This window comes from Stegostoma tigrinum, chromosome 17 (assembly GCF_030684315.1).
Source record: "Stegostoma tigrinum isolate sSteTig4 chromosome 17, sSteTig4.hap1, whole genome shotgun sequence".
NCBI lineage: Eukaryota > Metazoa > Chordata > Chondrichthyes > Orectolobiformes > Stegostomatidae > Stegostoma > Stegostoma tigrinum.
The window spans coordinates 9,053,847-9,080,647 of NC_081370.1; the positions used below are offsets into that span (position 1 = coordinate 9,053,847).

The 26,801-nt window shown below is 47.0% G+C and overlaps 1 protein-coding gene across 1 annotated transcript in view; it reads left to right on the plus strand.

Moving 5' to 3' along the window:
• The first annotated feature begins 414 nt into the window (after window positions 1–414).
• The window catches only part of tspan4a (tetraspanin 4a), a 56,258-nt gene continuing 29,871 nt past the window's right edge, over window positions 415–26,801 (plus strand). Inside the window, exons 1-3 of the mRNA XM_048545744.2 lie at window positions 415–1,107; window positions 22,767–22,958; window positions 24,584–24,658. Of these exons, the coding sequence (XP_048401701.1) occupies window positions 784–1,107; window positions 22,767–22,958; window positions 24,584–24,658 (591 nt within the window). The 5' untranslated portion in view covers window positions 415–783. The remainder of the gene's footprint in view (window positions 1,108–22,766; window positions 22,959–24,583; window positions 24,659–26,801) is intronic.

Consider the following 26,801-nt stretch of genomic DNA (forward strand, 5'->3'; position numbering starts at 1 on the left):
TCTCTGTCTGTCTGTCTCTATCCCTCTCTCTGTCTCTCTTCCTCTCTGTCTGTCTCTCTCTCTCTATGTCTGTCTCTCACTCTCTCGCTCAGTGTCTGTCTGTCTCTCGCTCTCACTGTCAGTCTGTTTCTCTCCCTCTCTCTGTCGCTCACCGTCTCACTGTCTGTCTGTCTCTCTCCCTCTCACTGTCTGTCTCTCTCTGTCTTTCTCCCTCTCTCTGCCTGTCTCTCTCTCACTCTCTCTGTGTCTCTCCCTCTGTCTCTCTGTCTGTCTGTCTGTCTCTCTCACTCTCTCTGTGAGAAAGTGGCTAGTCCAAGTCTGATTGTGATTGGACAGGATCGGGGGTTGGGGTTTGGGGAGAGGGTGAGCTGTGGGTGTTGATAGTACAGCCCTGATAGGAGCAGGAGGCAGGGCCATAGAGTGGGAAGGAGGTGCACTGTGCTGAGGGGGCATTGAATGAGAGGATGTACCGATTACATACACAGACGCTAAAAGAGAGGGGGTGTTACCGCTGCTGCTACATGCATGGATTGAGGGGCTGTGAGGTTTTTGTGAGTGGGAGTTGCTACTTGGGAGCTGGAGATCCAGCTCCCCCTTCCTGGGAGGGCAGCTGAGTCTGAGTTGCTGCTGCTGTTCTCACCCTGTCTCTCTGTTCCCTGCTACACAGCATCTATTCCCCCCTTGTTCCTGCCCTCTCCCCCCTCTCACACTGACACCAATGCTGAGCTGTTCCAGAGTTTCTGTTCACTGAAAACAGGAGAGGAGAAGAATCCGGTTTGCAGGATGAATCAGTCAGACAGTGATGAGTCTGCATACCATCGCAGCCCGTCCATGGACAGTAAAGAGTACCGAGCAGCACCTGGTACCTTCCGGCGTTACAGCAGCTTGTATGGAGGTGCGACCTCCTCCTCCTTTTTTGGGCTGCACACTAACCCAGGACCTAAAGCCAGCAAATCAGAGTATACGTCCCCGAAAGGCAGCAAATATGTGGTCTTTTACCTGGATCTCTCTTTTATCTTCCTCCTAGAGCTGAAGAGATGTAATGTTACACAGAACTGCTTGCAGTGTCTCAAGTATCTCATGTTCATGTTCAACCTCCTTTTGTGGGTAAGTGCTCCTTCTCTCTGTTTGTGTGTGAGCGTGAGTGTGTCTCTGTGTGTGTGTCTGTGTGAGTGTGTGTCTGTGTGTGTCTCTGTGTGAGTGCGTGTGTGTCTGTGTGTTTGTGTGTGTGTGTGTCTGTGTGTCTGTGTGCGTGTGTGTGTGTCTCTGCGTGAGAGTGTGTGTGTGTTTGTGTATTTCCGTGCGTGTGTGTGTGTGTGTGGGTGTCTGTGTCTGTGTGTGTGTCTCTGTGTGAGTGTGTCTGCGTGTGCGTTTTTGTGTATGTGTGTGTGTGTGTGTGTGTGTGTGTGTGTGTGTGTGTGTGTGTGTGTCTCTCTCTCTCTCTGCATGAGTGTGTGTGTGTGTACTGCCCTGTAGTCTCTGCACTTTACTGGATGTGACCCTCCCAGTCTGTCCCTGCCTGGAATCCAGTTCAAGATTATCCTGTCAAGATCTGGATTGGAGATCTGCACACACCCCCCACCCATTCCAACACCTTCCCCTCTGCATCTCCCCCTACTTTCCCCTGCATTCTCACCATTCCTCCTCACCTTCCTCACATCTATCCCCATTCCCCCTCAATCCTCACATTCTGCCCTCTCCTCTTCCCCTCCCCCACACTCCCTTCCGTTTGCTCCCCCAACCCCACCCACCCACCACTCTCCCTGGGCCAATCTAAGCCAGGGTACCAGCTTTCACTGCTTCACTGTCCAGTGTGACCCAGTGCTGAGGGTGAGCTGTGCATTTAGATGTTGCTGTTTTCCATCTGAGATGTCCATAGAGAAATCATAGAATCCTTACAGTGTGGAAACAGGCCCTTCAGCCCAAGTCCACACTGTCTGCCGAGCATCCCACCCAGAACCAACCCTCTATGTCCCACCTAATCTAGATGCCCCTGAATGCTACGGACAATTTCTCATGGCCGATCCACCTTGACCTGAACATCTTTGGACTGTGGGAGGAAACTGGAGCACCCAGAAGAAACCCACACAGACACGGGGAGAATATGCAAACTCCTCACAGACAGTCGCCCGAGGGTGGAATTGAACCTGGGTCCCTGGTGCTGTGAGGCAGCAGTGCTAACCACTGAGTTACTTCTGGCAAAGTCCGTGCCTGCCCAGCCTAGCAGATAGATGATTTTGAAGAGAGCATGGAAGCTTTCCCCAGTGTCCTGACCAGTAGGTGATCCTCAAACAACATCACGTGAGCAGATTATTTGGCCGTTGTCACATTTCAGCTTGTGGGATCTTGCTGTGTCTAATCTGGCTGCTGGGTTTCTGACATTCTGATACTGGTGATGTTTCAGAAGTGCTGCAATAGCTGTGTAGTCTGGTTTTTAAGAAAGGTGCTATATCAATGCAGGTCCTGCACCCACCTGTGGAGAGGTGGGGGAAAGTGAGGGGAATGCGAGAAAGGGGGAGGTGAAGGGACAATGCTCCCAATGCTGCGTTCTCATTATTCAAGTATCAGTGTCTAGCCTTCTGTCGCTCAAAGATTTACAAGGCAACAGAAAGCCATACTGTCTCCTTTGCATGTCCTTTGTCAGTACTTAGCAAATCAGAGATTGGAATATTCATATCTGCTGCTTTAACATTGTGCTCTCGGATTCTGTAACTGGAGAAAGCACCTTTAGAGACTTACAGCGGTCTCCTCCACTTTGGAGCTCTATATTTTTACTTATAAATGTCAGTTTTGGACGGTGTATTTGTACAGACCAAGGTCCAAATATTAGGTTGTACAGAACTTGAGTATTGCTGTAAAAAGAAACACATTTTGTCAGAGTTTTTTTTTCATCTAGCACTCATTGGGACATTTCACAAGAAACCCATATTCAAGGGGGAAACATGCAGTACAAATTGTTTTCTTGCAAATTGTCCTGATGAATGCAAGATGAAAAGTTTCAATAAAATGTCTCTATTTTCCAAACAGGTATCATTCTGACATGATGTACCTTGACAGATTAATGCAACAGGGCATCTGCATTTCTTTACCTAGTGAGGTGTTTGCAGGAGCACGTAGATATACTGCACACACAGATATTTGGACTGTGTACCTTCACATGGGGTTAACACTGTGGAGCTGTATATCATTACCAGGGAGATCTGTATGGCTCTATATGAAATGCCATGACTGCCTTTCTGTGGCAGCGAGTCATGTAAATGGAGTCCATGGATGGAAGATAACAAAGTGTGAAGCTGGATGAACACAGCAGGTGTTCACAGCAGAGCCTTCTCTGATGAAGGGTCTAGGGCCGAAACGTCAGCTTTTGTGCTCCTGAGATGCTGCTTGGCCTGTTGTGTTCATCTAGCTTCACACTTTGTTATCTTGGATTCTCTAGCATCTCCCATTATGCAGTTCCCATTATCCATGGATGGAAGGCTAGCTTCTGTGATGGCCTGGGTTGTGCACACCACCTTCTGTAGTTTCTTACGGTCCAGGGCAGAACAGTTGCCCTACCAGGCCCTTACGCACCCGGACAGTATACTTTCAGTGGTGTGTCTGCAGAAGTTGGTGAGGGACGTTATGGACATGCCAAATTTCCTGAGCCGCCTGAGGAAGAAGAGGCATTGTTGTACCTTCTTGGCTGTTGAATCTAGGTGGGAAATCCAGGACAGGTCATCGATTATTGTCTCTCCAAGGAACTTGATACTCTCCACAACTCCACTGCAGGAGATGGGGGTGCGTTCTCCTTTCTTCTTTCTGAAGTTGATGATCAGTTCTTTAGTTTTGCTGACATTCAGAGGCAGATGTTTTCATTGCACTACATCACCAAGCCCTCTATCTCCTTTCTGTATTTTGACTCGTCATTGTTAGATACCTGTCTCACTGTGGTGAAGTCGTCAGCGAGCTTATAGATGGCATTCATTCGGAATTTGGCAACACAGTTGAAGATGTACAGGGACTACAGTAGGGGGGCGAAGGACACATCTTTAGGGGGAGGGTGTGCTCCAGTGTTGAGCATTACTGTGGAGGAGGTGCAGTTACCTCTCATCACTGATTGCGGCCTGTGGGTCAGAATGCTGAGGATCTAGTTGCAGAGGGTGGAGCTGAGAATAAGATCAGGGAGTTTTGAGATCAGTCAGGAGGGAATAATGGTGTTGAAGGTGGAGCTGTAGTCGATGAGCAGGAGTATGTTGTAGGTGTCTTTGTTGTCCAGATGTTCCAGGGATGAGTGCAGGCCTCAGGGTATGGCATCCTCTGTGGGCCTGTTATGTCAGTCGCAAACAGTAGGGGATTGAAGCAGGGAGGCTGGAGATGACCAGCTTTTCAAAGGACTTCATGATTATTGAGGTCAGAGCCACTGGGTGATAGTCATTAAGGCACAAAACATGTTTTTTTCTTGGGCACAGGCATGATGGTGGTCTTCTTGAAGCAGGTGGGAACTTTGGGTTATAGGACGAAGAGGTTGGTGAATACCTCTGTTAGTTGGTCCGCACAGGATCTGAGTGTACGGCCAGGGACACTGTCCGGGCCTTTTGATTTCCTTGAGTTGGCTCCCAGGAAGACCGATCTGACGTCTGAAGCAGTGACAGAGGGAACTGGTATGTTTGGGACTATCAGGACGGGAGTTATCACATCGGTGGTATTCTGCTCAAACCGAGCATAAAAAGCATTGAGCATGTCAGGGACGGATGTGCCATTGTCCTCTACCTTACACCGTTTCTCTTTGTGCCTTGTGATGTCATTTATGCCAGGCCATTGATGGCAGTAGTCCATATGGTTGGTTTGGGCCTCTGGCTTGGTCGGGTATTGCCTCCTTGCCTCCCTGATGTCTTCGCGGAGATCAGATCTGGATTTTCTGAATTGGTCCGGGCCACCAGCTTGAATGCTGCATGCCTGGCCTTCGGTAGGGAGTGGATTTCCTGGTTTATCCAAGGTTTACGGTTGGGGAGCACTTGGATTCACTTCTTTGGTACACAACCGTCCACCCGTTTGTTAATGAGCCTTGTGATGGTGGTGGCGTGCCTGTCTAGGCTTTCCGCTGAACACTTAAACACTATCCAGTCCACAAAGTTCGAGAGCTCCCAGAGAAGCTCTTTCACTGCCTCAGGACACCCTCAGACCACTGCAGAAATTCGCCAAAGATCCTCAGATAGAACCTACCATATTCATGATCACTTCCATCTGGAAGAACCAGGGCAGTAGACACGTGGGAACACCACCAACTTCAAATTCACCTATAAGGCACTTACATTCCTGACTTGGAAATATGTCACTGTTCCCTCACTGTTGCTGGGTCAAAATCCTGGAATTCCCTCCCTAATGGCATTGTGGGTCATCCCACAGCAGGTGGATTGCAGCAGTTCAAGAAGGCAGCTTGCCCCCACCTTCTCAAGGGCAACTAGAGACGGGCAATAAATGCTGGCCAGCCAGCGACACCCACATCCTAGGAATGAATAAAAAATCTCGTCAGGAGCTATGGTCTGTTTGTATGGGGATTTCATTGTGGGACTGCATATTGTTCCAGAGATTTTTTTCTGCAAGACTCTATCTTCAGAGGAATTCTGGGAATACATCTCTTTACAGAAATCACATTCTGGGACTGTGTATCTATACAGGAATCTCACTGTGGGACTGTGTATCTATACAGGAATCTCATTGTGGGACTGTGTATCTATACAGGAATCTCAGTGTGGGACTGTGTATCTTTACAGGAATCTCATTGTGGGACTGTGTATCTGTACAGGACTCTCACTGTAGGACTGTGTACCTTTACAGGAATCTCACTGTGGGATTGTGTATCTTTACAGAAATCTCAGTGTGGGACTGTGTATCTGTACAGGAATCTCCCCGTAGAACTGTGTATCTTTACAGGAATCTCCCCGTAGAACTGTGTATCTGTATAGGAATGTCACTGTGGGACTGTGTATCTGCACAGGAATGTCACTGTGGGACTGTGTAAATTTATGGGGACAGGGAAGTGTGGGATGTATTTTTCGAGGAGATTGAACTCTTGTGAAATCATGTACCTTAATGATTTCGGATCCAAATCTATTCAATTTGTGAGCATGCTTTAGCTTATTAGCAGAGAGTGAATGATCTCCTAATTGAGAAATTACTGAGCAAGGCACCAGAAAATAAACTGAGGACTAAATATGAGTTAATGACTACACATCACAATACCCAGTTAAAGATAGGTTTAAAATTTGAAATGGATCTGCATTTAAATTCCTGAATTACCTGGTAGTGTAATAACGAATCATAACTTGAGCGTGTTAATTAGAAACATGGGTCAGAGATATGGTGCAGACTCTGTAAATCAGTGCTGGCAGTGCTGAATGTTAATAGCACAGAGACTGTTATATGCAATCGTCATCCAGATTGGAGTGTTTAGATAGGCCAAAGGAAACTAGCTCTGAGTGACAAAGTATACGCATTCCTAAAATTACTGCTATTTAACAGTGTTTGAAATCATCAGAGGAGACGAACAAACTTAATGGCAAAATACCAACAAAGAAAGCTCTGTTCTGCATTGATAGTGAGGTGCACTCTCTGTCTGATATCAATGTAGAGATTTGTTATAAAGTAAAATCGATTAAAAGTTGTTAATGAAGTGAATCGGTGAACAACCTCCCAGTTGTGATCCCATTAAACTGCATGTTGGAAGATCCCCCAGTCTGTTATCTTCCATCTGCTCTGCAAGGCTGGACACTGCATTAAGGTCACTGTCGTATTGACTGATACAGACTGGGAGCTCACATATGCTCCGAGCTGTTGCTTGTCAAAGTATTTCTGCAACTCTTCCATATTTGTGCAGGAATGGAGCTTTGAAAGGAATAGGAAACGGAATGGGGGGGAGGATTCAATGATGAAGGAATGGTGTCAGGGGTTGGTGAGGGATTGGTGATGGGTTGGTGAGGAAATAGTGAGGGATCGGTGAGGGATTGGTGATGGGTTAGTGAGGAAATAGTGAAGGATCTGTTTGGGGTCTGTGATGGGTTAGTGGGGAAATAGTGAGGGACCAGTGAAGGATCAGTGAAGGATCGGTAATGGATCAGTGAGGGATCTGTGAGGGTTCGGTGAGAGTTCGGTGAGAGATCGGTGAGGGTTTGGTGAGGGAGTGGTGATGGATCAGTGAGGGATCGGTGAGAGTTCGGTGATGGATCGGTGGGGGATCGGTGAGGGATTAGATGTGATTGCTGGAGGTGCTAACATTGAGCTGTAGGCCAATCCCAATGGCTCAGTGTTTTCTCACTGTGTTGCACATTACACTGTGTCACAGAGCAGTTCACACTGACCTGCTGATCGGGTTTCCCCTCCCACAGTTACCAGCCTTTCCCCTTTAGCATGGACAAATAATGAAGACCAAACCCGTTCCACCATGAGAAAGCACAGACCATCTGTTTGTGAAATGTTTACCTCAGCCTCTTGTTTCAGGCTGTATTCTGGGTCTGTGAACCCAGGCCGTGCTGAGGGAAAGCTGCACTGTCAGAGGGACTGCAGTTTAAACCAGAGCCTGCCTCAGATGAAGGGGACAGAAATCCCTGAGCTCAGTGTTCATTCATTAAGCTGCATCAACACAATTCCTCATTCTGTGAAAGAGTGTTAGACACCCCATTGATTGGTTATGAAGGGTACAAATATTTTTCCTTCTTTTCTGCACTGTTTGAATGGGCCTGGGAAAAAGTAAAGCAAGTTTCTCCCAATGTGTGGGCTAGCGACTGTGATATGTAATTTGCCTGTTCCCAAATTCAGGGGCTGTCAAGCTCCAGCTCCAGCTGAGAGTGGTCCGTTTCAGACGCCCTCTCCCCGACACCCGCTGTGTACAGTACGCCTGCTATCAATCCCCTGCTGGCTGACATTGCTCTGTTTGACTGCCACTGGGTCCCTCTCACTGCCCTGAAGCGTTGTTGTCCCTGTCATCCTTTTAATGGGTCCTGCTGCCCAGTATTCCCCATTCAGAGGGTGCAGTCCCCTTACTGAACACTCCTGTGCTGAGGTGATCATCCTAGAGGTTGTCTCTCTTAATGTCGGGATCATTTCAGAGCTATTTGAAGCTTTACCCCTGTCCCTCTGCTGTCTTTCAGTGACTTCAGAGAGCTGAATGGAAAGATCCCATAGCTGCGAGAACCCCAGGCTTGTATTCACTCTGACTGTGCACAGGTTCAGAGTCCCAGTCACACAGCCTGGGCACTGAAGGATGGTCAGATCTAGCACCGTCACTATGTCTGTACAAACTCTAAGGAGCAAGAGAAGTTGGAGCTGGGATCTTAAATTGGAATTTAGCTTTAGCTGACAGCTTGAGAATAGAGGCAGATTGTAAGATCCAAATCCTCCGAGAGTGAACAGGCCTGATGGTGAAAAGAACTGTTAGTGCAGGATAATGGGCCCATATTTTATAAAACAATTCCTAGAGAGAGAGAGAGAAAAAGTTATAGCTGCATGGGTCTCTTTTGTAAAACCAATGCAAGAGACATTAGAAGCAGTAAGCTCCTCAGAATGGAATTGATTTTTACTCATGTGTGAGATGTGGGTGTTGCTGGCTGGCCAGCATTTCTTGCCCATCCCGAGTTGCCCTTGAGAAGGAGGTGCTGCGGTCCTCCTGCTGTAGGTTGACCCACAATGCTCTTAGGGAGAGAATTCCAGGATTTTGACCCAGTGACAGTGAAGGAACGACGATATGTTTCCGAGTTAGGATGGTGAGCGACTTGGAGGAGAACTTGGAGGGGGAGGTGTTCCCATATATCTGCTGCATTTGTCCTTCAAGATGGAAATGATTGTGGGTTTGGAAGGTGTTGTCTGAGGATCTTTGGTGAATTTCTGCAGTGCATCTTGTAGAGATTACACGCTGCTTTCTACTGAGCATAGGTGGTAGAACGAGTTGATGCTTGTGGATGTAGTGCCAATCAAACGGGTTGCTTTGCCCTGGACGGTGTCAAGCTTCTTGAGTGTTGTTGGAGCTGCACTCATCCAGGCAAGTGGGGAGTATTCTGTCACACTCCTGACTTGTGCCTTGTAGATGGGAAGTATATTGGAAATCCTCCTGCTTTCTACAGTGTCTTTCTTTCAATACGGTTGTGTAAAAGTAGGAACCAATAGGCCTATTGTAAGGAACCATGGGCCTCCTGCACTGCCACAATGATGCCACCCGAAGGTTGCAGGAACACAACTCATATTCCGCCTGGGAACCCTGCAGCCATATGGTATCAATGTGGACTTCACCAGTTTCAAAATCTCCCCTTCCCCTACTGCATCCCTAAACCAGCCCAGTTCGTCCCCTCCCTCCACTGCACCACACAACCAGCCCAGCTCTTCCCCCCCACCCACTGCATCCCAAAACCAGTCCAACCTGTCTCTGCCTCCCTAACCGGTTCTTCCTCTCACCCATCCCTTCCTCCCACCCCAAGCCGCACCCCCAGCTACCTACTAACCTCATCCCACCTCCTTGACCTGTCCGTCTTCCCTGGACTGACCTATCCCCTCCCTACCTCCCCACCTATACTCTCTCCACCTATCTCCTTTACTCTCCATCTTCGGTCCGCCTCCCCCTCTCTCCCTATTTATTCCAGTTCCCTCTCCCCATCGCCCTCTCTGATGAAGGGTCTAGGCCCGAAACGTCAGCTTTTGTGCTCCTGAGATGCTGCTTGGCCTGCTGTGTTCATCCAGCCTCATATTTTATTAACCAATAGGATCTGGTCGGCGTCCACATAAATTCAACTGAACAGCTCCTCTGGCCATCTCCCGTGAGTGCCTCCCAGCATCTGTCACTGACCAAACTTCCCAACTGATGCTGAAAGCTGGGTTTCCATTAGTTTACTTGGCAGTTTCCTCTTCAAAACCAGAAAGTCTCAAATGAAACAACCCATTCAAAGGCTTTTGGAGTGGTTCAAGGAGATGGTTTAAGGTGGGTGACTGCCCTCCTAGATACATACTCAGTTTCCTGTCACCGTATGGGCCCCCCACCCAACAGGGCTCTGTAACAATCCACACCATTACTTGTTAAAACATTCACCTACTCAACAGCAGGGGCAGGGGATAGGAGAGCAGCAGGCCATTCTGCCCTGAAACCTTCTCCACCATTCATTGATACCAAGGTTAATCTTCACCGTGAAGATCAGGTCCCCACCATATCACCACACCAGCGAGATCTTTAAGTGTCAAAATCCATTCAGTTCCGTCACGGAGACGCTCAATGAGTGATCTCCTACAGGGAGACGATCTTGCGTCTCTCCAGCCTTTGGGTGTAGTTTTTCTTCCTCAGCTCAGGCCCAAATGGCTAGTTCCTTCTTCAGAGATTGTGATCCTCCTCTAATTTCAGCACCTCGAGGGTAAAGTCACTTGCAGTGAGGCTCAGTTACTGGGAATGAGTACAGCTATAGTAGATATTAAAAAAGCTGCATTGTAGTGAATTTGTCATATTGTAGAACAGAGAGACCTAAGGCTCAGGTCCAGAATTATTTGAAGTTTGCGTCACAGATAGACAGGGCTGTTGAGAAGGCATTTAGTATGCTCGCCTTCATTGCTCAGGCCTTTGAGTATAGGAGTTAGGATGGCATGTTGAGGTTTTGCAGGACGTTGGTGAAGCCTCTTCTGGAGTACTGTGTGCAGTTCCGGTCACCCTGTTGTAGGGAGGATATTATTAAATTGGAGAGGGTTCAGAAAAGATTTACTAGGATGTTGCCGGGAATAGAAGGTTGGAGTTATAAAAATAGGCTGGGTAGGTTGGGACAGTTTTCACTGGAGCGCAGGAGGTTGAGGGGTATAAATAAAGTGAGTGGAAGAGTCTTTTCCCTAGGGTGCCGGAGTTCAAAATTAGGGGGCATATTTTTAAGATGAGCAGAGAAAGATTTAAAAAGGACATGGGGGGCAACTATTTTCACGCAGAGAGTGACTCATGTGTGCAAGGAACTTCCAGGGGAAGTCGTGGATGCAGGTATGGTTACAATATATAATGAGCATTTAGATGAAAAGTATATGAATAGGAAAGTTTGGGAGGGAGATAGACCAAATGCAGGCAGGTGGGACTAGTCTAGTTTGGCAACATGGTTGGTTTGGACTAGTTGGACCGAAGGGTCTGATTCCATGCTGTATGACTCTATGACAGTAGGGCCTAAACTCTCCCACATCCCAGCGCCCCACCCCACACACCAGACCTTGTTACCACACAGCCTACCATTATACACCCCCTGTTATTAGTGACTAACAGTCCCCATTAACAACTACTCACCCTCCCAGCCAGATCATTAGCAACTCCTTTGTCTGTCTAACTGTCTTTCTCTCTCTTTAGGCTCTATCCTATTGTTTACTCCCTACCCCACCCAACTCCCTATTTTCTGTTTATAAACTGACGTTTTCCCAGCCACCATCAGTTCTGTGGAAGGGTCACTGGACCCAAAACATTAATTCTGATGTTTTTTTTTCTTCACAAATCTGCCAGACCTGCTGAGCTTTCCCAGCAATTTCCGTTTTAGACCTTATGACAGTCATTGGGAGTGAGGATTGGCCACTGGGAGTGAGGGTCAGTCTCTACACAGCATTGATCTCCCACTGGGAAGTGTGGGAATGAGGAACTTGGGTGTATGTACGCTCTCGGGATTCTTGGGGGCTGGGGGTTTGCTGTACCGGGGGTTATTGCAGTGTTGCTCAGTATTTGATATCGTGCTGTACTGCTTATTTGCCCACCTACTGTGTACCTTGCCCTGCCTCCTGTAGCCTGCCCACTGCACACTGTGAGCTGTCCTGGCTTGACGCTGCCTTTGATGTCGCTGTTGAAATGTCAGCTTTGAAATTCTCTGCTGAGGGACTATCGTAACAAGGAAGATGAAGAGAAATTCTCACAATTATCCACTGGTGAGCTGGCTCTGTAATTGACAGAATGGTCAGGCAAATTAATGAGTTTTCCTCAGCTTCAGATTTCAAAGTCACGCTGTTTATTATACATTAATGCTGAACACTGTTATATACGGTAAACACAGTTTTTCCAGGCTTGGATTTACAGTTCCATCAGGGAAGGAGTAATCTTGCTCACGTGTTTGTGTTGTTACACCTCACTGGGGTAATGCAATGGGAAAGAAGCCTCACTATTTCCTGAGGTTGTTGTAAAAGTTAAAGATTTTAGAAAAGTGCACAAACTTTCTCAGTTTTAGACCCAGCTTGACAGAAAGCACAGGCCTGATTTCTGAACTTAACAGGGTTTGCTGTGTATTACAAACAAATAGATTCTTGTTACAGATCAACAATTATCAACTATCGACATCAACTCTAACCCCCTTTAGGGCAGCACAGGTGGCTCAGTGGTTAGCACTACAGCGTCATTGTGCCAGGGGCCTGGGTTCGATTCCACCCACGGGCTGTTGTCTGCATGGGTTTCCTTCGGGTGCTCCAGTTTCCTCCCACAGTCCAAAAATGTGCAGGTTAGGGTGGATCAGCCATGCTAAATTGGCCCATAGTGTTCAGGGATGGGCAGGCTGGATGGGTTCAGCCATGGAAAATGCCGGGTCACAAGGATGGGATGCTCTTCTGGGGATGGTGTGATCATGATGGGCTGAATGGCCTGCTTCCACACTGTGGGCATTTTATGATTTTGAAAATTCCCCTTTGTGCACATACAGATAGACAAGTGTGTTAAGGGTGGAGGTACACACCGAGAAAGGTAGTTCAATGGTCCCTATCCACAGAGATTGCTGAGATGAGCCATTTGGCTTGGCAGCACCTTCTGCTCCCCAATCTTCTGTCTCCAGGCACCTTCACTTGCCTCAGGAGGCACAGCTGTTTTGTGCTTGTAAATTCCCTGACCTACTGGTTAAAACAACTATTTAATACACCTATTGGTGGGAGGAAATAAACTGGCTTTGTTCTGACTTGAGGTATCTCTTACTGCAGAGAACAGGACAGTGCATTCCTTGTGAAATTCCAAAGGCTTCTGGTCATATTGCCCTCACCCACAAGCTGTTCAGCAACCTTGAAGCCCAGCACAGAGTTATTGGCAGGTAGAAGGCACGTTTCATCAATAACTGCTCACCACAGACCAATCAGTTACTTGTTGCCAGCTGAAACTCACTTTGTCCACACTCACTGGTGTGAGGTTTTCTGCACTAACACTGCCCTCCAGCTCGAACAAACCGTGGTATAAACAGAAACTACAATGAATTTTGGTAACCTGCTTTTAAAATGTGTAGTCGCCCTTTGCACACTCTGTAGTTTTTAAAACAGAGATAACAAGGTGTAGAGCTGGATGAGCAGAGCAGGCTAAGCAGCATCAGAGGAGCAGGAAGGCTGACGTTTTGGGCCTAGACCCTTCTTCAGACTAAGGGGGTGGCCATGAGTACCTACAAGGGCCCAAGCTATACCTGCCTCTTTGCAGGTTACGTGGAACAATCCCTCTTTTGGAGCTACACTGGCCCGAAACCCCACCTCTTCCTCTGTTACATTGATGACTGTATTGGCACTGCACGATGCTCCCATACACTTCACCAACACCTTCCACCCCAACCTCAAGTTCACCTGGACCATCCCTGATACCTGTCTCTCCTTCTTGGAACTCTCTGTCTCCATCTCTGGCAACCAGCTGGAAACCAATATCCATTTCAAGCCCACTGACTCCCACAGCTACCTAGAATACACCTCCTCCCACCCACCTTCCTGCAAAAATGCCCTCCCCTATTCCCAATTCCTTCGCCTCCGCCGCATCTACTCCTAGGATAAGGCATTACACTCCTGAACATCTCAGATGTCCTTGTTTTTTAAGGACCGCAACATCACCCCCTCTGTGACTGAGAACACCCTTGACCATGTCTTCTGCATTTCCTGCAACTCATCCCTCACAGCCCGTCCCTGCAATAACAACCAAAACAGAATCCCCCTCGGTCCTCACGTACCACCCCACCAACCTCCGGATCCAACGCATCATCCTCCAACACTTCCGCCATCTGCAATCTGCCCCAACCACCAAAGACATTTTTCCCTACCCACCCTTATCTGCTTTCTGGAGGAACCACTCTCTCTGCGACTCCCTTGTCCACTTCACACTCCCCTCCAGTCCCACCACACCTGGCACTTTTCCCTGCCACCGCAGCAAGTTCTACACCTGCCCCTACACCGCCTCACTCACCCCCATCCCAGGCCCCAAGAAGACTTTCTACATCAAGCAGATGTTCACCTGCACATCTGCTAATGTGGTATACTGTATCCACTGACCCGTTGTGGCCTCCTCTACATTGGGGAAACCAAGCGGAGGCTTAGGGACTGCTTTGCGGAACATCTACACTTGGTTCGCACCAAACAACTGCACCTCCTAGTCGTGAACCATTTCAACTCCCCCTCCCATTCCTCAGACAACATATCCATCATGGGCCTCCTGCATTGCCACAACGATGTCCCCTGAAGGTTGCAAGAACAGCACCTCATATTCCACTTGGGAACCCTGCAGCCCAACAGTATCAATCTGGACTTCACAAGCTTCAAAATCTCCCCTCCCCCTACCTCAACCCAAAACCAGCCCAGCTTGTCCCCGCCTCCCTAACCTGTCCTTCCTCCCACCTATTCCCTCCTCTCACCTCAAGCCCCACCCCCATCTCCTACCTACTAACCTTATCCCGCCCCCTTGACCTGTCGATCCTCCCTGGACTGACCTATCACCTGCCTACCTCCCCACCTACACTCACCTTTACTGGCTCCATCCCCGCCTCTTTGACCTGTCTGCCTCCTCTCCACCTATCTTCTCCTTTATTCATCTTCTATCCACCTTCCCCCTTTCCCTATTTATTTCAGAACCCCCTTCCCCTCCCCCATTTCTGAAGAAGGGTCCAGACCCAAAACGTCAGCTTTCCTGCTCCTCTGATGGTGCTTGGCCTGCTGTGTTCATCCAGTTCTATATCTTGTTATCTCAGATTCTCCAGCATCTGCAGTTCCTCCTATCTCTGAACGGTTTTTAAAACAATCCTGTTCTCATTTCAGTCAACAATCACAACTGTAGAAAAATAAAAAAGATCCTGACATTCCAATATCGTGACCTTACACTGGGGGAGGCGATGGTCCAGTGGTACAATTGCTGGACTATTAATCCAGAGAAGCAGATAATGTTCTGGGGATTGGGGCTTGAATCCCACCATGGCAGATGGTGGGATTTGAATTCAGTAAATATCTGGAATTAAGAATCTAATAATGACTTGTCAATTGTTGGGGACAACTCCCATCTCGTTCACTAATTCCCTTTAGGGAAGGAAACTGCCATCCTTACCTGGTCTGGCCTACATGTGACTCCAGACCCACAGCAATGTGGTTGACTCTTACTACCTTCTGGGCAATTAAGGACTGGCAATAAATGCTGCCTGGTCAGCGACACCCTCATCCCGTGAATGAATAAAGGGAAAAAAGGTCTGTCAGTCTAGATTATAATGTAGTAGTGGTCTGGACCAATGTTCCTCAAGAGTGTTCCTTGAGCCCCGCCCACACTATCTTATTTATACTCAGTGATGTGCAGTTCTGTGATGTCATTCAGGGTCATAATGCCTTTACGAATTGCCCTGCCACAAGCTTTTTACCCCCTCACTATAAATGTTGATGAGCAGCTGCACACATTCTCAATGAGTAACTGAAATTATTTCTTTTTGCAACATTTGCTGTATATTTTTAAATTGTGCCTCCTACCCCTCCCCAGTGGTCTATTCAGATGTTATGGATCATCATGTTCCCTTGCTGTATTGACCTAATCTTCAACGGTTCTGTTCCCAGGCAGGAGTGTACCTAGATGTGAGTTTGCTCGCTGAGCTGGAAGGTTAGCTTTCAGACGTTTCGTCACCATTCCAGGTAACATCATCAGTGAGCCTCCGACGAAGCGCTGGTGTTATGTCCCGCTTTCTATTTATCTGGTTAGGTTTCCTTGGGTTGGTGATGTCATTTCCTGTTCTTTTTCTCAGGGGATGGTAGATTGGCTCCAAGTCAATGTGTTTGTTGATGGAATTCCGGTTGGAATGCCATGCTTCTAGGAATTCTTGTGCATGTCTCTGTTTGGCTTGTCCTAGGATGGAAACCTAACCAGATAAATAGAGACACACACGAGAATTCCTAGAAGCATGGCATTCCAACCGGAACTCCATCAACAAACACATTGACTTGGAGCCAATCTACCATCCCCTGAGAAAAAGAACAGGAAATGACATCACCAACCCAAGGAAACCTAACCAGATAAATAGTAAGCGGGACATAACACCAGCGCTTCGTCGGAGGCTCACTGATGATGTTACCTGGAATGGTGACGAAACGTCTGAAAACTAACCTTCCAGCTCAGCGAGCAAACTCACATCCAGAACCTCAACTGAGCTACAAATCTTCTCAAAACTCGCTAGGAGTGTACCTACTTTATGCTGGGACTGAACTGACTTGCTGGTTGATATACTATTCAGAATGTCACAGATTGTTGAGAGGTGACAGTATTTGCTGTATGTACAAAGTCTAGTTCAGTTGAGTTTCTGGTCAATAGTAACCCCCAGGATATCCCCCAGTGGGGGGATTCAATGACAGGAATAGAACATGGAATATAGAACATAGAACGCTACAGCGCAGTACAGGCCATTTGGCCCTCGATGTTGCACTGACCTGTGGAACCAAACTGAAGCCCATCTAACCTACACTATTCCATTATCATCCCTATGTTTATCCAATGACCATTTAATGCCCTTAAAGTTGGCAAGTCTACTACAGTTGCAGGCAGGACATTCCACGTCCTAACTACTCTGAGTAAAGAACCTACCTCTGACATCTGTCCTCTATCTGTCACCCCTCAGTTTAAAGCTATGTCCCCTTGTGCTAGCCATCTCCATCCGAGGAAAAAGGCTTTCACTGTCCACCCTATCTAATCCTCTGATCATCTTGTATGTCTCTAATAATTTGCCTCTTAACCTTCTTCTCTCTAATGAAAACAGCCTCAAGTCCCTCAGCCTTTCCTCATAAGACCTTCCCTCCATACCAGGCAACATCCTGCACCCCTTACAATGCTTCTACACTCTTCATATAATGCGGCGACCAGAACTGTACACAATGCTCCAAGTGTGGCCGCACCAGAGTTTTGTACAGCTGCAACATGACCTCATGGCTCCGAAACTCCATCCCTCTACCAATAAAACCTACCACAACGTACGCCTTCTTAACAACCCTATTAACCTGCGTGGCAGTAATGCTATTGAATCTTAAAGGGTGTTGGTTAGATTCTCTGTTGCTGGAAATGGGCATTGACTGGCATTTGTGTGGCGTGAATATCATTTGCCACTTGTCAGCCCAAGCCTGGATATTTAGATCTTGTTGTATTTTGGATCTCAGCAACTGAAGCAGTAAAAGTTGGAGAGGTAATGCTGCAAGAGTACATGCTTTTAAACCCTCTACAAATTAGAAGTTAGGTAAAATAGTGAGGCCCCAGTGGATGAAGCAGTGAGTGTCCCGTATGTCAAGCCAAATACAGAAGGTATTGTCGCCATATTTTGGAAAAAATAAGTTAGTTAGAATGAAAAAGGAGCTCTTGAAAACCAACCCAAACTCTCAGGAAGAGCACTCAGCCAAAGATATTATGAAGCCCCTCTATCTGGGTCTGACATGAAGAACTGTCACTGGTGAGGGAAAAGGTTAGGTGTCGGATTATGGAGCTGGTACCTGAGTTGGTTGGTCAAAGGTGGATGTAGACCCACTCATCTTGCAGTGTAGGTAAAGATAGTCGGGGCAATCGACTTTCTGTACCAGGCGCTGTGGAACTTCTGACCATTTGACTAAGAGACACTTCAACATTTGAAACATCATGAGAGGTTTCCTGATTAAATAGTGTACTGTCATAACTGATGGATAATGCCAGTTCACACTATCACTCTTCATTATTCATCAATTTTCCACAGCCCTGCTTAATACACCATGTCGAATAAATCAGTGCGAGACACATAGTCTCTCAGGAAAACATTAAACATGTTGGTAAGATTTACTCAGCTTTTGATGTGTCAGGTTGGGTGAGTTGAAGCCTGGGGCTGTGTAACAAACCCTGGGCTAACTCACCGGAAATCCAACTGTGACTTTCACAGGCAGGTGAGAGAATGCACCAATGAAACATGCTGAATGAGCACTGACTGGGTCCTGATCCACACCCATACACACATAGATACACACACTGACGCACACACACACGCACACACACAGAGACACACACTGACGCGCACACACACACACAGACACACATAGAGACACACACTGACACACATAGATACAAGCACTGATGCACACACACCCTCACACACACATAGAGACACACACACACTCTCACACACACATAAAGACACACACTGACACACACACAGACACAGACACACACAGACACACACACATTAATACACACACAGACACATAGACTGACACACACATAGGCACACAGACACATAGACACACACACAGACACATACATGGACACACAAACACACACACACAGACACACGTAGATACACACACTGACACACGTACACACAAATTGATACACACACACAGCCACACACAGACACACACACACACACACACACACACACACACAGAGGCACACAGAGACATAGGCATATACACAGACATATACATGGACACACACACAGATACACATTGATACACACACTGACACACACACACACACACACACACATACACATTGATACATACACAGCCACATGCACAGATACATACACTGACACACACATAGACACATACGCAAACACACACACACAGATACACACACTGACACACACACACAGACACATACATGGACAGACAGACAGACACACACATACATAGATACACACACAGACACACAGATACACACACACACATAGATACACACACTGACACACACACATACATACAGACACACATAGATACACACACTGACGCACACACACACATAGACACATACACAAACACACACACACACACAGATACACACACAGACACACACACAGATACACACACAGGCACACACACACACAGATACATTCACACACACAGATACACACACTCACACAGACACACACGCACATGCACACACAGTCACACAGACACACACACATATGCACACAGACACACTGGCACAGACACACACAAACACACCGACACACACACATTCACAAATATACAGACACACACAGAGGCACACACAGACATGCACACACACACACACACACATACACATGCACACAGACACACACACACACACACACACACACACACACAGACATGCACACACCTACTCACAGACACATAAGTACACACACATAGATACAAACATGCACACACTGACATAGACGCACACACAGAGACAAACACACATGCGCTCACACACACACAGTGACAGGTTTCTAATAGAGTCTGTCAAATCCCATCCTGAAGTACAGACAGTATTAGACTGATTACCGATATGACGACATTAACAGACACTCTGCAGATTGTCATGGTACTGAAACCTGGATAGTACTTTTCCTGCAACTTAGACCCTGAGAATGGCATGTTATGAGCCTTTGAAGTTTTGAAGTGGACCTGTTTGATCTCACAGGAACTAATATTCTTTTCACCAACAGCTACTGTTCTGAGTACTGTGTCCACTAGCTGGAACACCCTTCAGTAGGTACTGCCCTCAGTGACATGCAACCTACGCCAACAATATACAAGCAAAACATTCAGGAACTTCCTACAGTGAATCTTATCCCACATCATAATCACCTTTGCACTATCTCCTGCAAGTGAAAAAGTTGGGCTGGGAGTAAAACTTGCCAAAGTTATCTTAAAGAAGCTTAGGAAATCCAGCACAGAACTGTGCAAGGCAGTACTGAAGTTGATAACCACACCTTACTAAGACATATACATTATTCTAGACCAAAAACTGATGTGCAAACCGTCTACCTTTCCAAAAGGGTACAGAGTGGCTGACTGTACCAGACTCACTGCTCTCCAGCAACAGGAACAACAACAGCAGTTACCATCGCAACAGTACCCATCACAGAAACAAGGCTCAAAAACAGAAGTGTGGAGCTGGATGAACACAGCAGGCCAAGCAGCATCTCAGGAGCACAAAAGCTGACATTTCGGGCCGAGACCCTTCATCAGAGACCAAAATGTCAGTTTTTGTGCTCCTGAGATGCTGCTTGGCCTGCTGTGTTCATCCAGCTCCATACTTTGTTATCTTGGATTCTCCAGCATCTGCAGTTCCCATTATCACTCAAAAACAGAAGTTGCTAGAGAAGCTCAGCAGGTCTGGCAGCATCTGTGAAGGGAAAAAACAGAGTTAATGTTTCAGGTCCGATGACCCTTCCTCAGAAATAAGGCTCCTCAATGAAGGGACATTGTCCTCGGAATGAACAGATACCACGTAACCAGTCCAACACTAATGCACCCTCGTGCCATTAGAAGATATACATAATTTAAGGTTTATGAATGAGACTGATGCAAGTGGGAATGACTAGTTCTTAATGAATGATAAGTTGTTAACCAGGGATACTGAGTGATTTAGGTAACTAGTGGTTGCAAGTGAGAGTGAGTGCAATTATATTTTTGGGTTTGTTTTTATAACAGAGAAAGAGAGTGTTTGGAAAAACACATTTGTACATTCTGGCATGCCTTGGTCATATGAGCTCTCCCCCTGCAGGAGTGTTTTCAGTTCAGTTTGTGGTGGCTGTTAAACACGTGACATGGAAGTGTCTCTGATGAATTCAAACATTCACAGGGGCTGCCTAACTGTCCCATGTTCGCAGACACTTTGCTTAATTTACCACTGATTTCCAGCGGCTCTTGTAACTTACTGCTGAGTCCTCATATCAGCTTCAGCGTGAAGATGGGGCAGGTTCAAATGCAGCTGGGCCCGGTGTCTGACATGCAGTGGGTTCTATCTGATGGTTCTTGGAGAGTCCCAACACCGAATAGGAACTGGACAGGTTTGGAACACAACATCACACAGTCCAGAGATAATGGGAACTGTAGATGCTGGAGAATCCGAGATAACAAAGTGTGGAGCTGGATGAACACAGCAGGCCAAGCAGCATCTTAGGAGCACAAAAGCTGCTGTTTCAGGCCTAGACCCTTTTCTGACGAAGGGTCTAGGCTTGAAACGTCAGCTTTTGTACTCCTAAGATGCTACTTGGCCTGCTGTGTTCATCCAGCTCCACACTTCGTTATCAGACTGTCCAGGTGCTTTGTGTTTGGGGAATATCTGTGATGTTTTTCCGAGGACGATGACTTCAGCTTGTACAAGGGGGCATAACTACAAATTGAGGGGTGATAGACTTAAGACAGATGTCAAGGGCAGGTTCTTTACTCAGAGAGTGTTAAGGGCATGGAATGCCCTGCCTGCCAATGTAGTTAACTCAGCCACATTAGGGGCATTTGAACAGGATAAGCATATGGATGATGAAGGGATAGTGTAGGGGGAGGGGCTTAGATTAGTTCACAGGTCGGCGCAACATCGAGGGCTGAAGGGCCTGTTCTGCGCTGTATTGTTCTATGTTCTACGTTCTGTGTCCTATGTTCTATGTTCTATGTCTGTACTGGAGTCTATCTTGAATCATGACAACACAATAATCTTCAGTCACATTCAGGTAGGAGGGGGACAGACCACACACTGAGATCACACTGGAGTTGCTGACTGTGTGTCACTCAAACAGAGCTAGTCAGCTATTATTGCTGGTGATCAACACTGTCAGTCCTGAGGCTGTGGACTAACTGTCAGTTATCAAGCTGAAATGACCTGATGGGAACTTGTCAGAATAACTCCGTAAATGGTGCTAGTCCATCATAATGCTCTCTCACTCAACTACAGAAACAAGAGCAAACAGGGACACACCACTGCACATCCTACAGTGAGATGGTATCCAATTTTAAACGGTTTGGTGTAGCACTCACTAAAACCGTGTTTATTCAGCATAGCATCATGCACACTCTGTATCGAGTCACTGTCCAGACAGCAGGGTAACTGTCATTCTTGGTGTGTGCATGTGTGCTGCGGTGTCAGTGTGTGTACATGTGTTGGGTTGATGATGCCTGGCTGTGTGGCTATGTCAGTTTTGTAAGTGTGTCTGTGTATGTGTGTTTGCCAGTCTATCTCTGTATGTGTTGTCAGTGAGTCAATGTGTGTGTATTTGTGTTTGTATTTGGCAGCATGTTTTGTCAGCGCATGTGTTGTAAATATTGACAGTGTATGAGTTTGTGCACATGTTGTTAAGTGCATGTTTTGTGTGTGTGTGTGTGTGTGTGAGACAGTGTGTGTGAGAGAGTATGTGTGTGTGTCTGTGTGTGTGTGAGAATATGTGTGTGTGTGTGTGTGTGTGTGAGAGAGAGACATGGTGTATGTGTCTGTGTGTGTAAGAATATGTGTGCGCGTATGTGTGTGTGTGAGAATATGTGTGTGTGTGTGTGTTTCTGTGTGTGTAAGAATATCTGTGAATGTGTGTGTGTGTGAGAGAGAGTGTGTGTGTGTGTGTGTGTGTGTATGTGTGTGTGTGTGTGTGTGTGTGTGAGAGAGATAGAGAGAGAGAGAGTGTGCGCGCACTTCGTCAGTGTGCCTGCTCTGAGGGTTGATGTTTATGCTCAGTGAGATTATTATTGAGCAGGATTTGTTTTGGTCAGAGTTATATTCTTCCATCTCTTTGGAGAACGCCAGTGTGTTTGCTGCCCAGTGGGAGTGGGATACAGCCCTATCTGATGCGTGTTCTTTGCTTGTTTCCTAGTTGGGAGGCTGTGCTGTCCTGGCCGTTGGGATTTGGTTGGCTGTAACACAGGGTAACTTTGCCACACTTTCCACAAGCGTCCCCTTCCTGTCAGCTGCTAACCTGCTCATTGGTACAGGCTCCGTGGTGGTGCTGGTCGGATTTCTTGGATGTGTTGGTGCAATAAAAGAAAATAAGTGTCTCCTACTGTCTGTAAGTAGCAAATAATCACCTGGCCATTCAGTCCTAACCCTAACTGTTCCTCTCCCTACCCCCAGTGCTTCCACACATTCTCCTTCTCAGTCCTCACTCTCCCAACTGATCCCACATTCCCTGCAGGATCCTGGTCATGTCATCGCTCACTGCATATCACACAGAAAAGCCTGGGATGTTTGTCCCTGACTGGTGCCTCAGAATAACCTCCAAACAGAAGTTGGCTCAAAGAGTTGAACAATGGATAACACTGGCGATCTCATGCTGCTACTTTGCAGGAGGTGATTTTTGCTGCTAATACACGTGACCCACAGTAATGTCGTATGTAAGTTTCAGTGTCAGTGTGTTGCCAGATCTGCATGAAGGCATCTCAATGACCGTTGGACCATTATCAAACAACATATCCCCTGACTGTCCACTAGAGGCAGGATGCTGACTGAGCAAAACCTGACAGTACTGGCAAACCTTAGGGCACTAAAACAAACAGTCAATGTGAATTTGTTATTGGGCAGCATTTACTAAGTAATCCTGGCTGTGCTAGGAATGACCAATTTATCATTGTACTGTGGGTTCACATTGTTTCCACTCGCAATGTTGTAGATGCTACACGTGTCCTCACATGGGACACTGTTCTTTATCAGAAATAAATCCTAACAATGCAGGAAGAGCAATTGGGCCCATCTGGTCCGGTTTATCTTTCCGTAGATCAAAAAGCAATCTGTCCAACTTTTGATTCCCAGCTTCATTCCAGCAGGCAATCTGACCAATCAGAATGGGACTGAGTTCATTCAGCAAGGATTGACAGTTAATAGTTCCTGCTCCATTGAAATGTCAAAACAAGTTCAACCAATTAACACCCTCACCTGGTGCAGGCCAAACTGTTCTTCAATTCCTGACTTCACTTTCTTGCCTTGAAGCAGTGAACAATACAAAATGAAAAGAGTTCACTTTCTGGTGAAACAAAGTTCCCAGGTACACCTGATCCTGACCGGTATAATATTGGCATTACAGAATCATAAGGATTCAGCACAGGCAGAGGCCATTCATCCTGACAATGCTGTGCTAGCTGTTAGCTTTTCTAGTTGTGAGTGTGTACATGTGTGAGGGTGTTGTGTGTATACTGTAAAGGACACAGTGTGAATGTGTATATGTGTGAGGGTGCTGTGTATATTCTGTAAGGACACTGTGTTTGTGCGTATATATGTGTGAGGGTGCTATGTGTACACTGTAAGGACACAGTGTGAGTGTGTATATGTGTGAGGGTGCTGTGTGTATACTGTAAAGGGCACAGTGTGTGTGTGTGTGTGTATGTATGAGGGTGCTGTGTGTATACTGTAAAGGGCACAGTGTGTGTGTATATGTGAGAGGGTGCTGTGTGTATACTGTAAATGACACTGTGTGTGTGTATATATGTGAGAATGCTGTGCGTATACTGTAAAGGACACAGTGTGTGTGTATATATATGTGTGAGGATGCTGTGTGTATACTGTAAAGGACACAGTGTGAGTGTGTATATATGTGAGGGTACTGTGTGTATTTTTTGGTAACTGGGGCTATTTGTTGCGTTCTCCCCTTCCTCCTCCCTACACTGACACTTGCCTGTCTTCCTTCTTCTTATTCCCCAGTTCTTCATTGTGCTGCTAATAATATTTGTGATGGAGCTGATTGGAGGGATTCTGTTCTGTGTCTACAGGAACCAGGTGAGGAGACAATTTTGTGACTGTTCTGTGAGCTCTCACGCAAGGGAGAAATGAGTGATGTCTTCATCCATCCTTCCCATTGCTGTCTGTTCTCATGTAATATCAGTGGCTCTGAGATGGGTGTCTGCATCTCCCTCTGGGTGAAATACCAGGCTCTCTGGGTGAGATAACAGTCCCACTGGGTGAGATACCAGCCTGGTGAATTCTTTAGCAGTTGTTTGGATCTCTGTGTAGAAATGCCCAAACAAAACTGTTCTGAAGCAGGTTCAGTGGACTCTCCCTCCCTCTCTGTGTACAATGCTGCCGGAGCTGCTGAGTTTCTCAAGCTCTGTGTGTTTCTGGTGTCAATGTTGGTAAGAAATGGATGGCAGCTTGTTGTGGATAATAAGATAAGCCTTCATCAGTGCTCTCAATGCCCAAAGCTGCTAAATATTCTTTCCATTTCTGTGGCACTGAATTTAGCAATTCTTAGTGGAGTTATAGGATATAAATGAAGGGCAACAGCTAGTGGAAAAAGCTGATCAAGCATTGTAGGTCTTGTGCCCTTTGAAATAACAAACAAGAGATTTTATCCAGCGACTTGCTGATGGACAGTGTAACGATGCTGGCTGATCACCTGCTATAGCTGTTGTGCAATCAAGTGTCATTATCCAAATGGAGGCTGCTTTTCACTGAGAAGTTTTCAGACAACAGTCAGTAATGGGGTGGGTTAGGCTCGTGGTGGCTTGGATTTGTCACTGAGTGTGTAGAAGAGTTTTCAAAGTGTCTGCAGCTGTACATTATAATTGTGAGAGCTGGAGAAACACATATCCCCTGCACCGCACCCCCCCATTTGGGTCCAGAAGCAGGCCATTCATTCCATTGTGTCTGTACTGGCTCTCCAAATGGCCTTTATGACCTAATCATTCTCCTGCCTCTTTCCGTTGAACCCTGCATATATAACCCTGCAAATAACCATCCAACACCCTTCTGGACAGCCTCAATTGAATCTAATTCCACCACATGACTAGGCAGCACATTCCACATCCTAATTACTCACTTTGTTTTATTTTGCTCCCTCTATCTCGGCTCACATTCATTCCTTCACATCAGTTTGAATCTGTGTCCTCTTCTTTTGGGCCATTTCAAACAAATCTCCTCTTAGCCTTCTCCACCCGCAACCCCACCCCCACCAAAGCTCGACAGGGCCCAGCCTTCCCACTCTGTCTCCCTCTTCACTGGGACCGCTCATGTAAACGAGAGGCACAGAGGCCTGTACATGGAGAATCAGGGGTCTGCACAGGGAGACTCAGGGGCCTGTACAGGGAGGTTCATGGGCCTGTGCAGAGAGGCTCAGAAGCCTGTACAGGGAGGCTCAGAGACTTATACAGGGAGGCTCAGGGACCTGTACAAGGAGACTTGGGGGCCTGTACAAGGAGACTTAGGGGCCTGTACATGGAGACACAGAGGCCTGTACAGGGAGGCTTGGGGGCTTGTACAGGGAGGCTCAGTGGCCTGTACAAGACGAATCACAGAGAGAGTGTGGACATGCAAGGGTCAGAGGATGCGAGACTTTAAAATGAGTTGTTGCTGGACTAGACCCCAGCATAGGTCATTGAGGATGTGTGGTGGGTCAGGGCAGGGCTTGGATGAGTTCTGATTCATGCTGGGTGGATGAAGTGAGGGGGCCGTGGCCTTGGAGATGCTCTGGGGTGGTGTGTAGTGGTAATGTCAGCTCAGGGTTACATTGGACACAACCTGCTTCAACTGTGAATCCAGGGGTCTAGGCCTGAAACATCAGCTTTTGTGCTCCTAAGATGCTGCTTGGCCTGCTGTGTTCATCCAGCTCCACACTTTGTTACCTATTGTGAAAAATGGAACTGGGTTTGTGACTGACAACAGGGTCTTTATTATTGACTGGGTCTCAACACTGAGGGGAATCAACTGGCAGAGACTGGCTTGGGAGCTCCCTCATGGTGTCTGATTCCTTCCTGCAGCGTGACTCCCTACCAAACGATTCGATTCCTCATTCCCCTCAGTGCAGTGAGAGAGGAAGAGATTCCGCTGACATTGGCCATCAGATCAAGGACTTGACTGTGCTCCTACTGAGGCCCCCGTTCAGCGAGTGACAGGTCACGGGCCTGTATAGGCCGCATACCTTGAT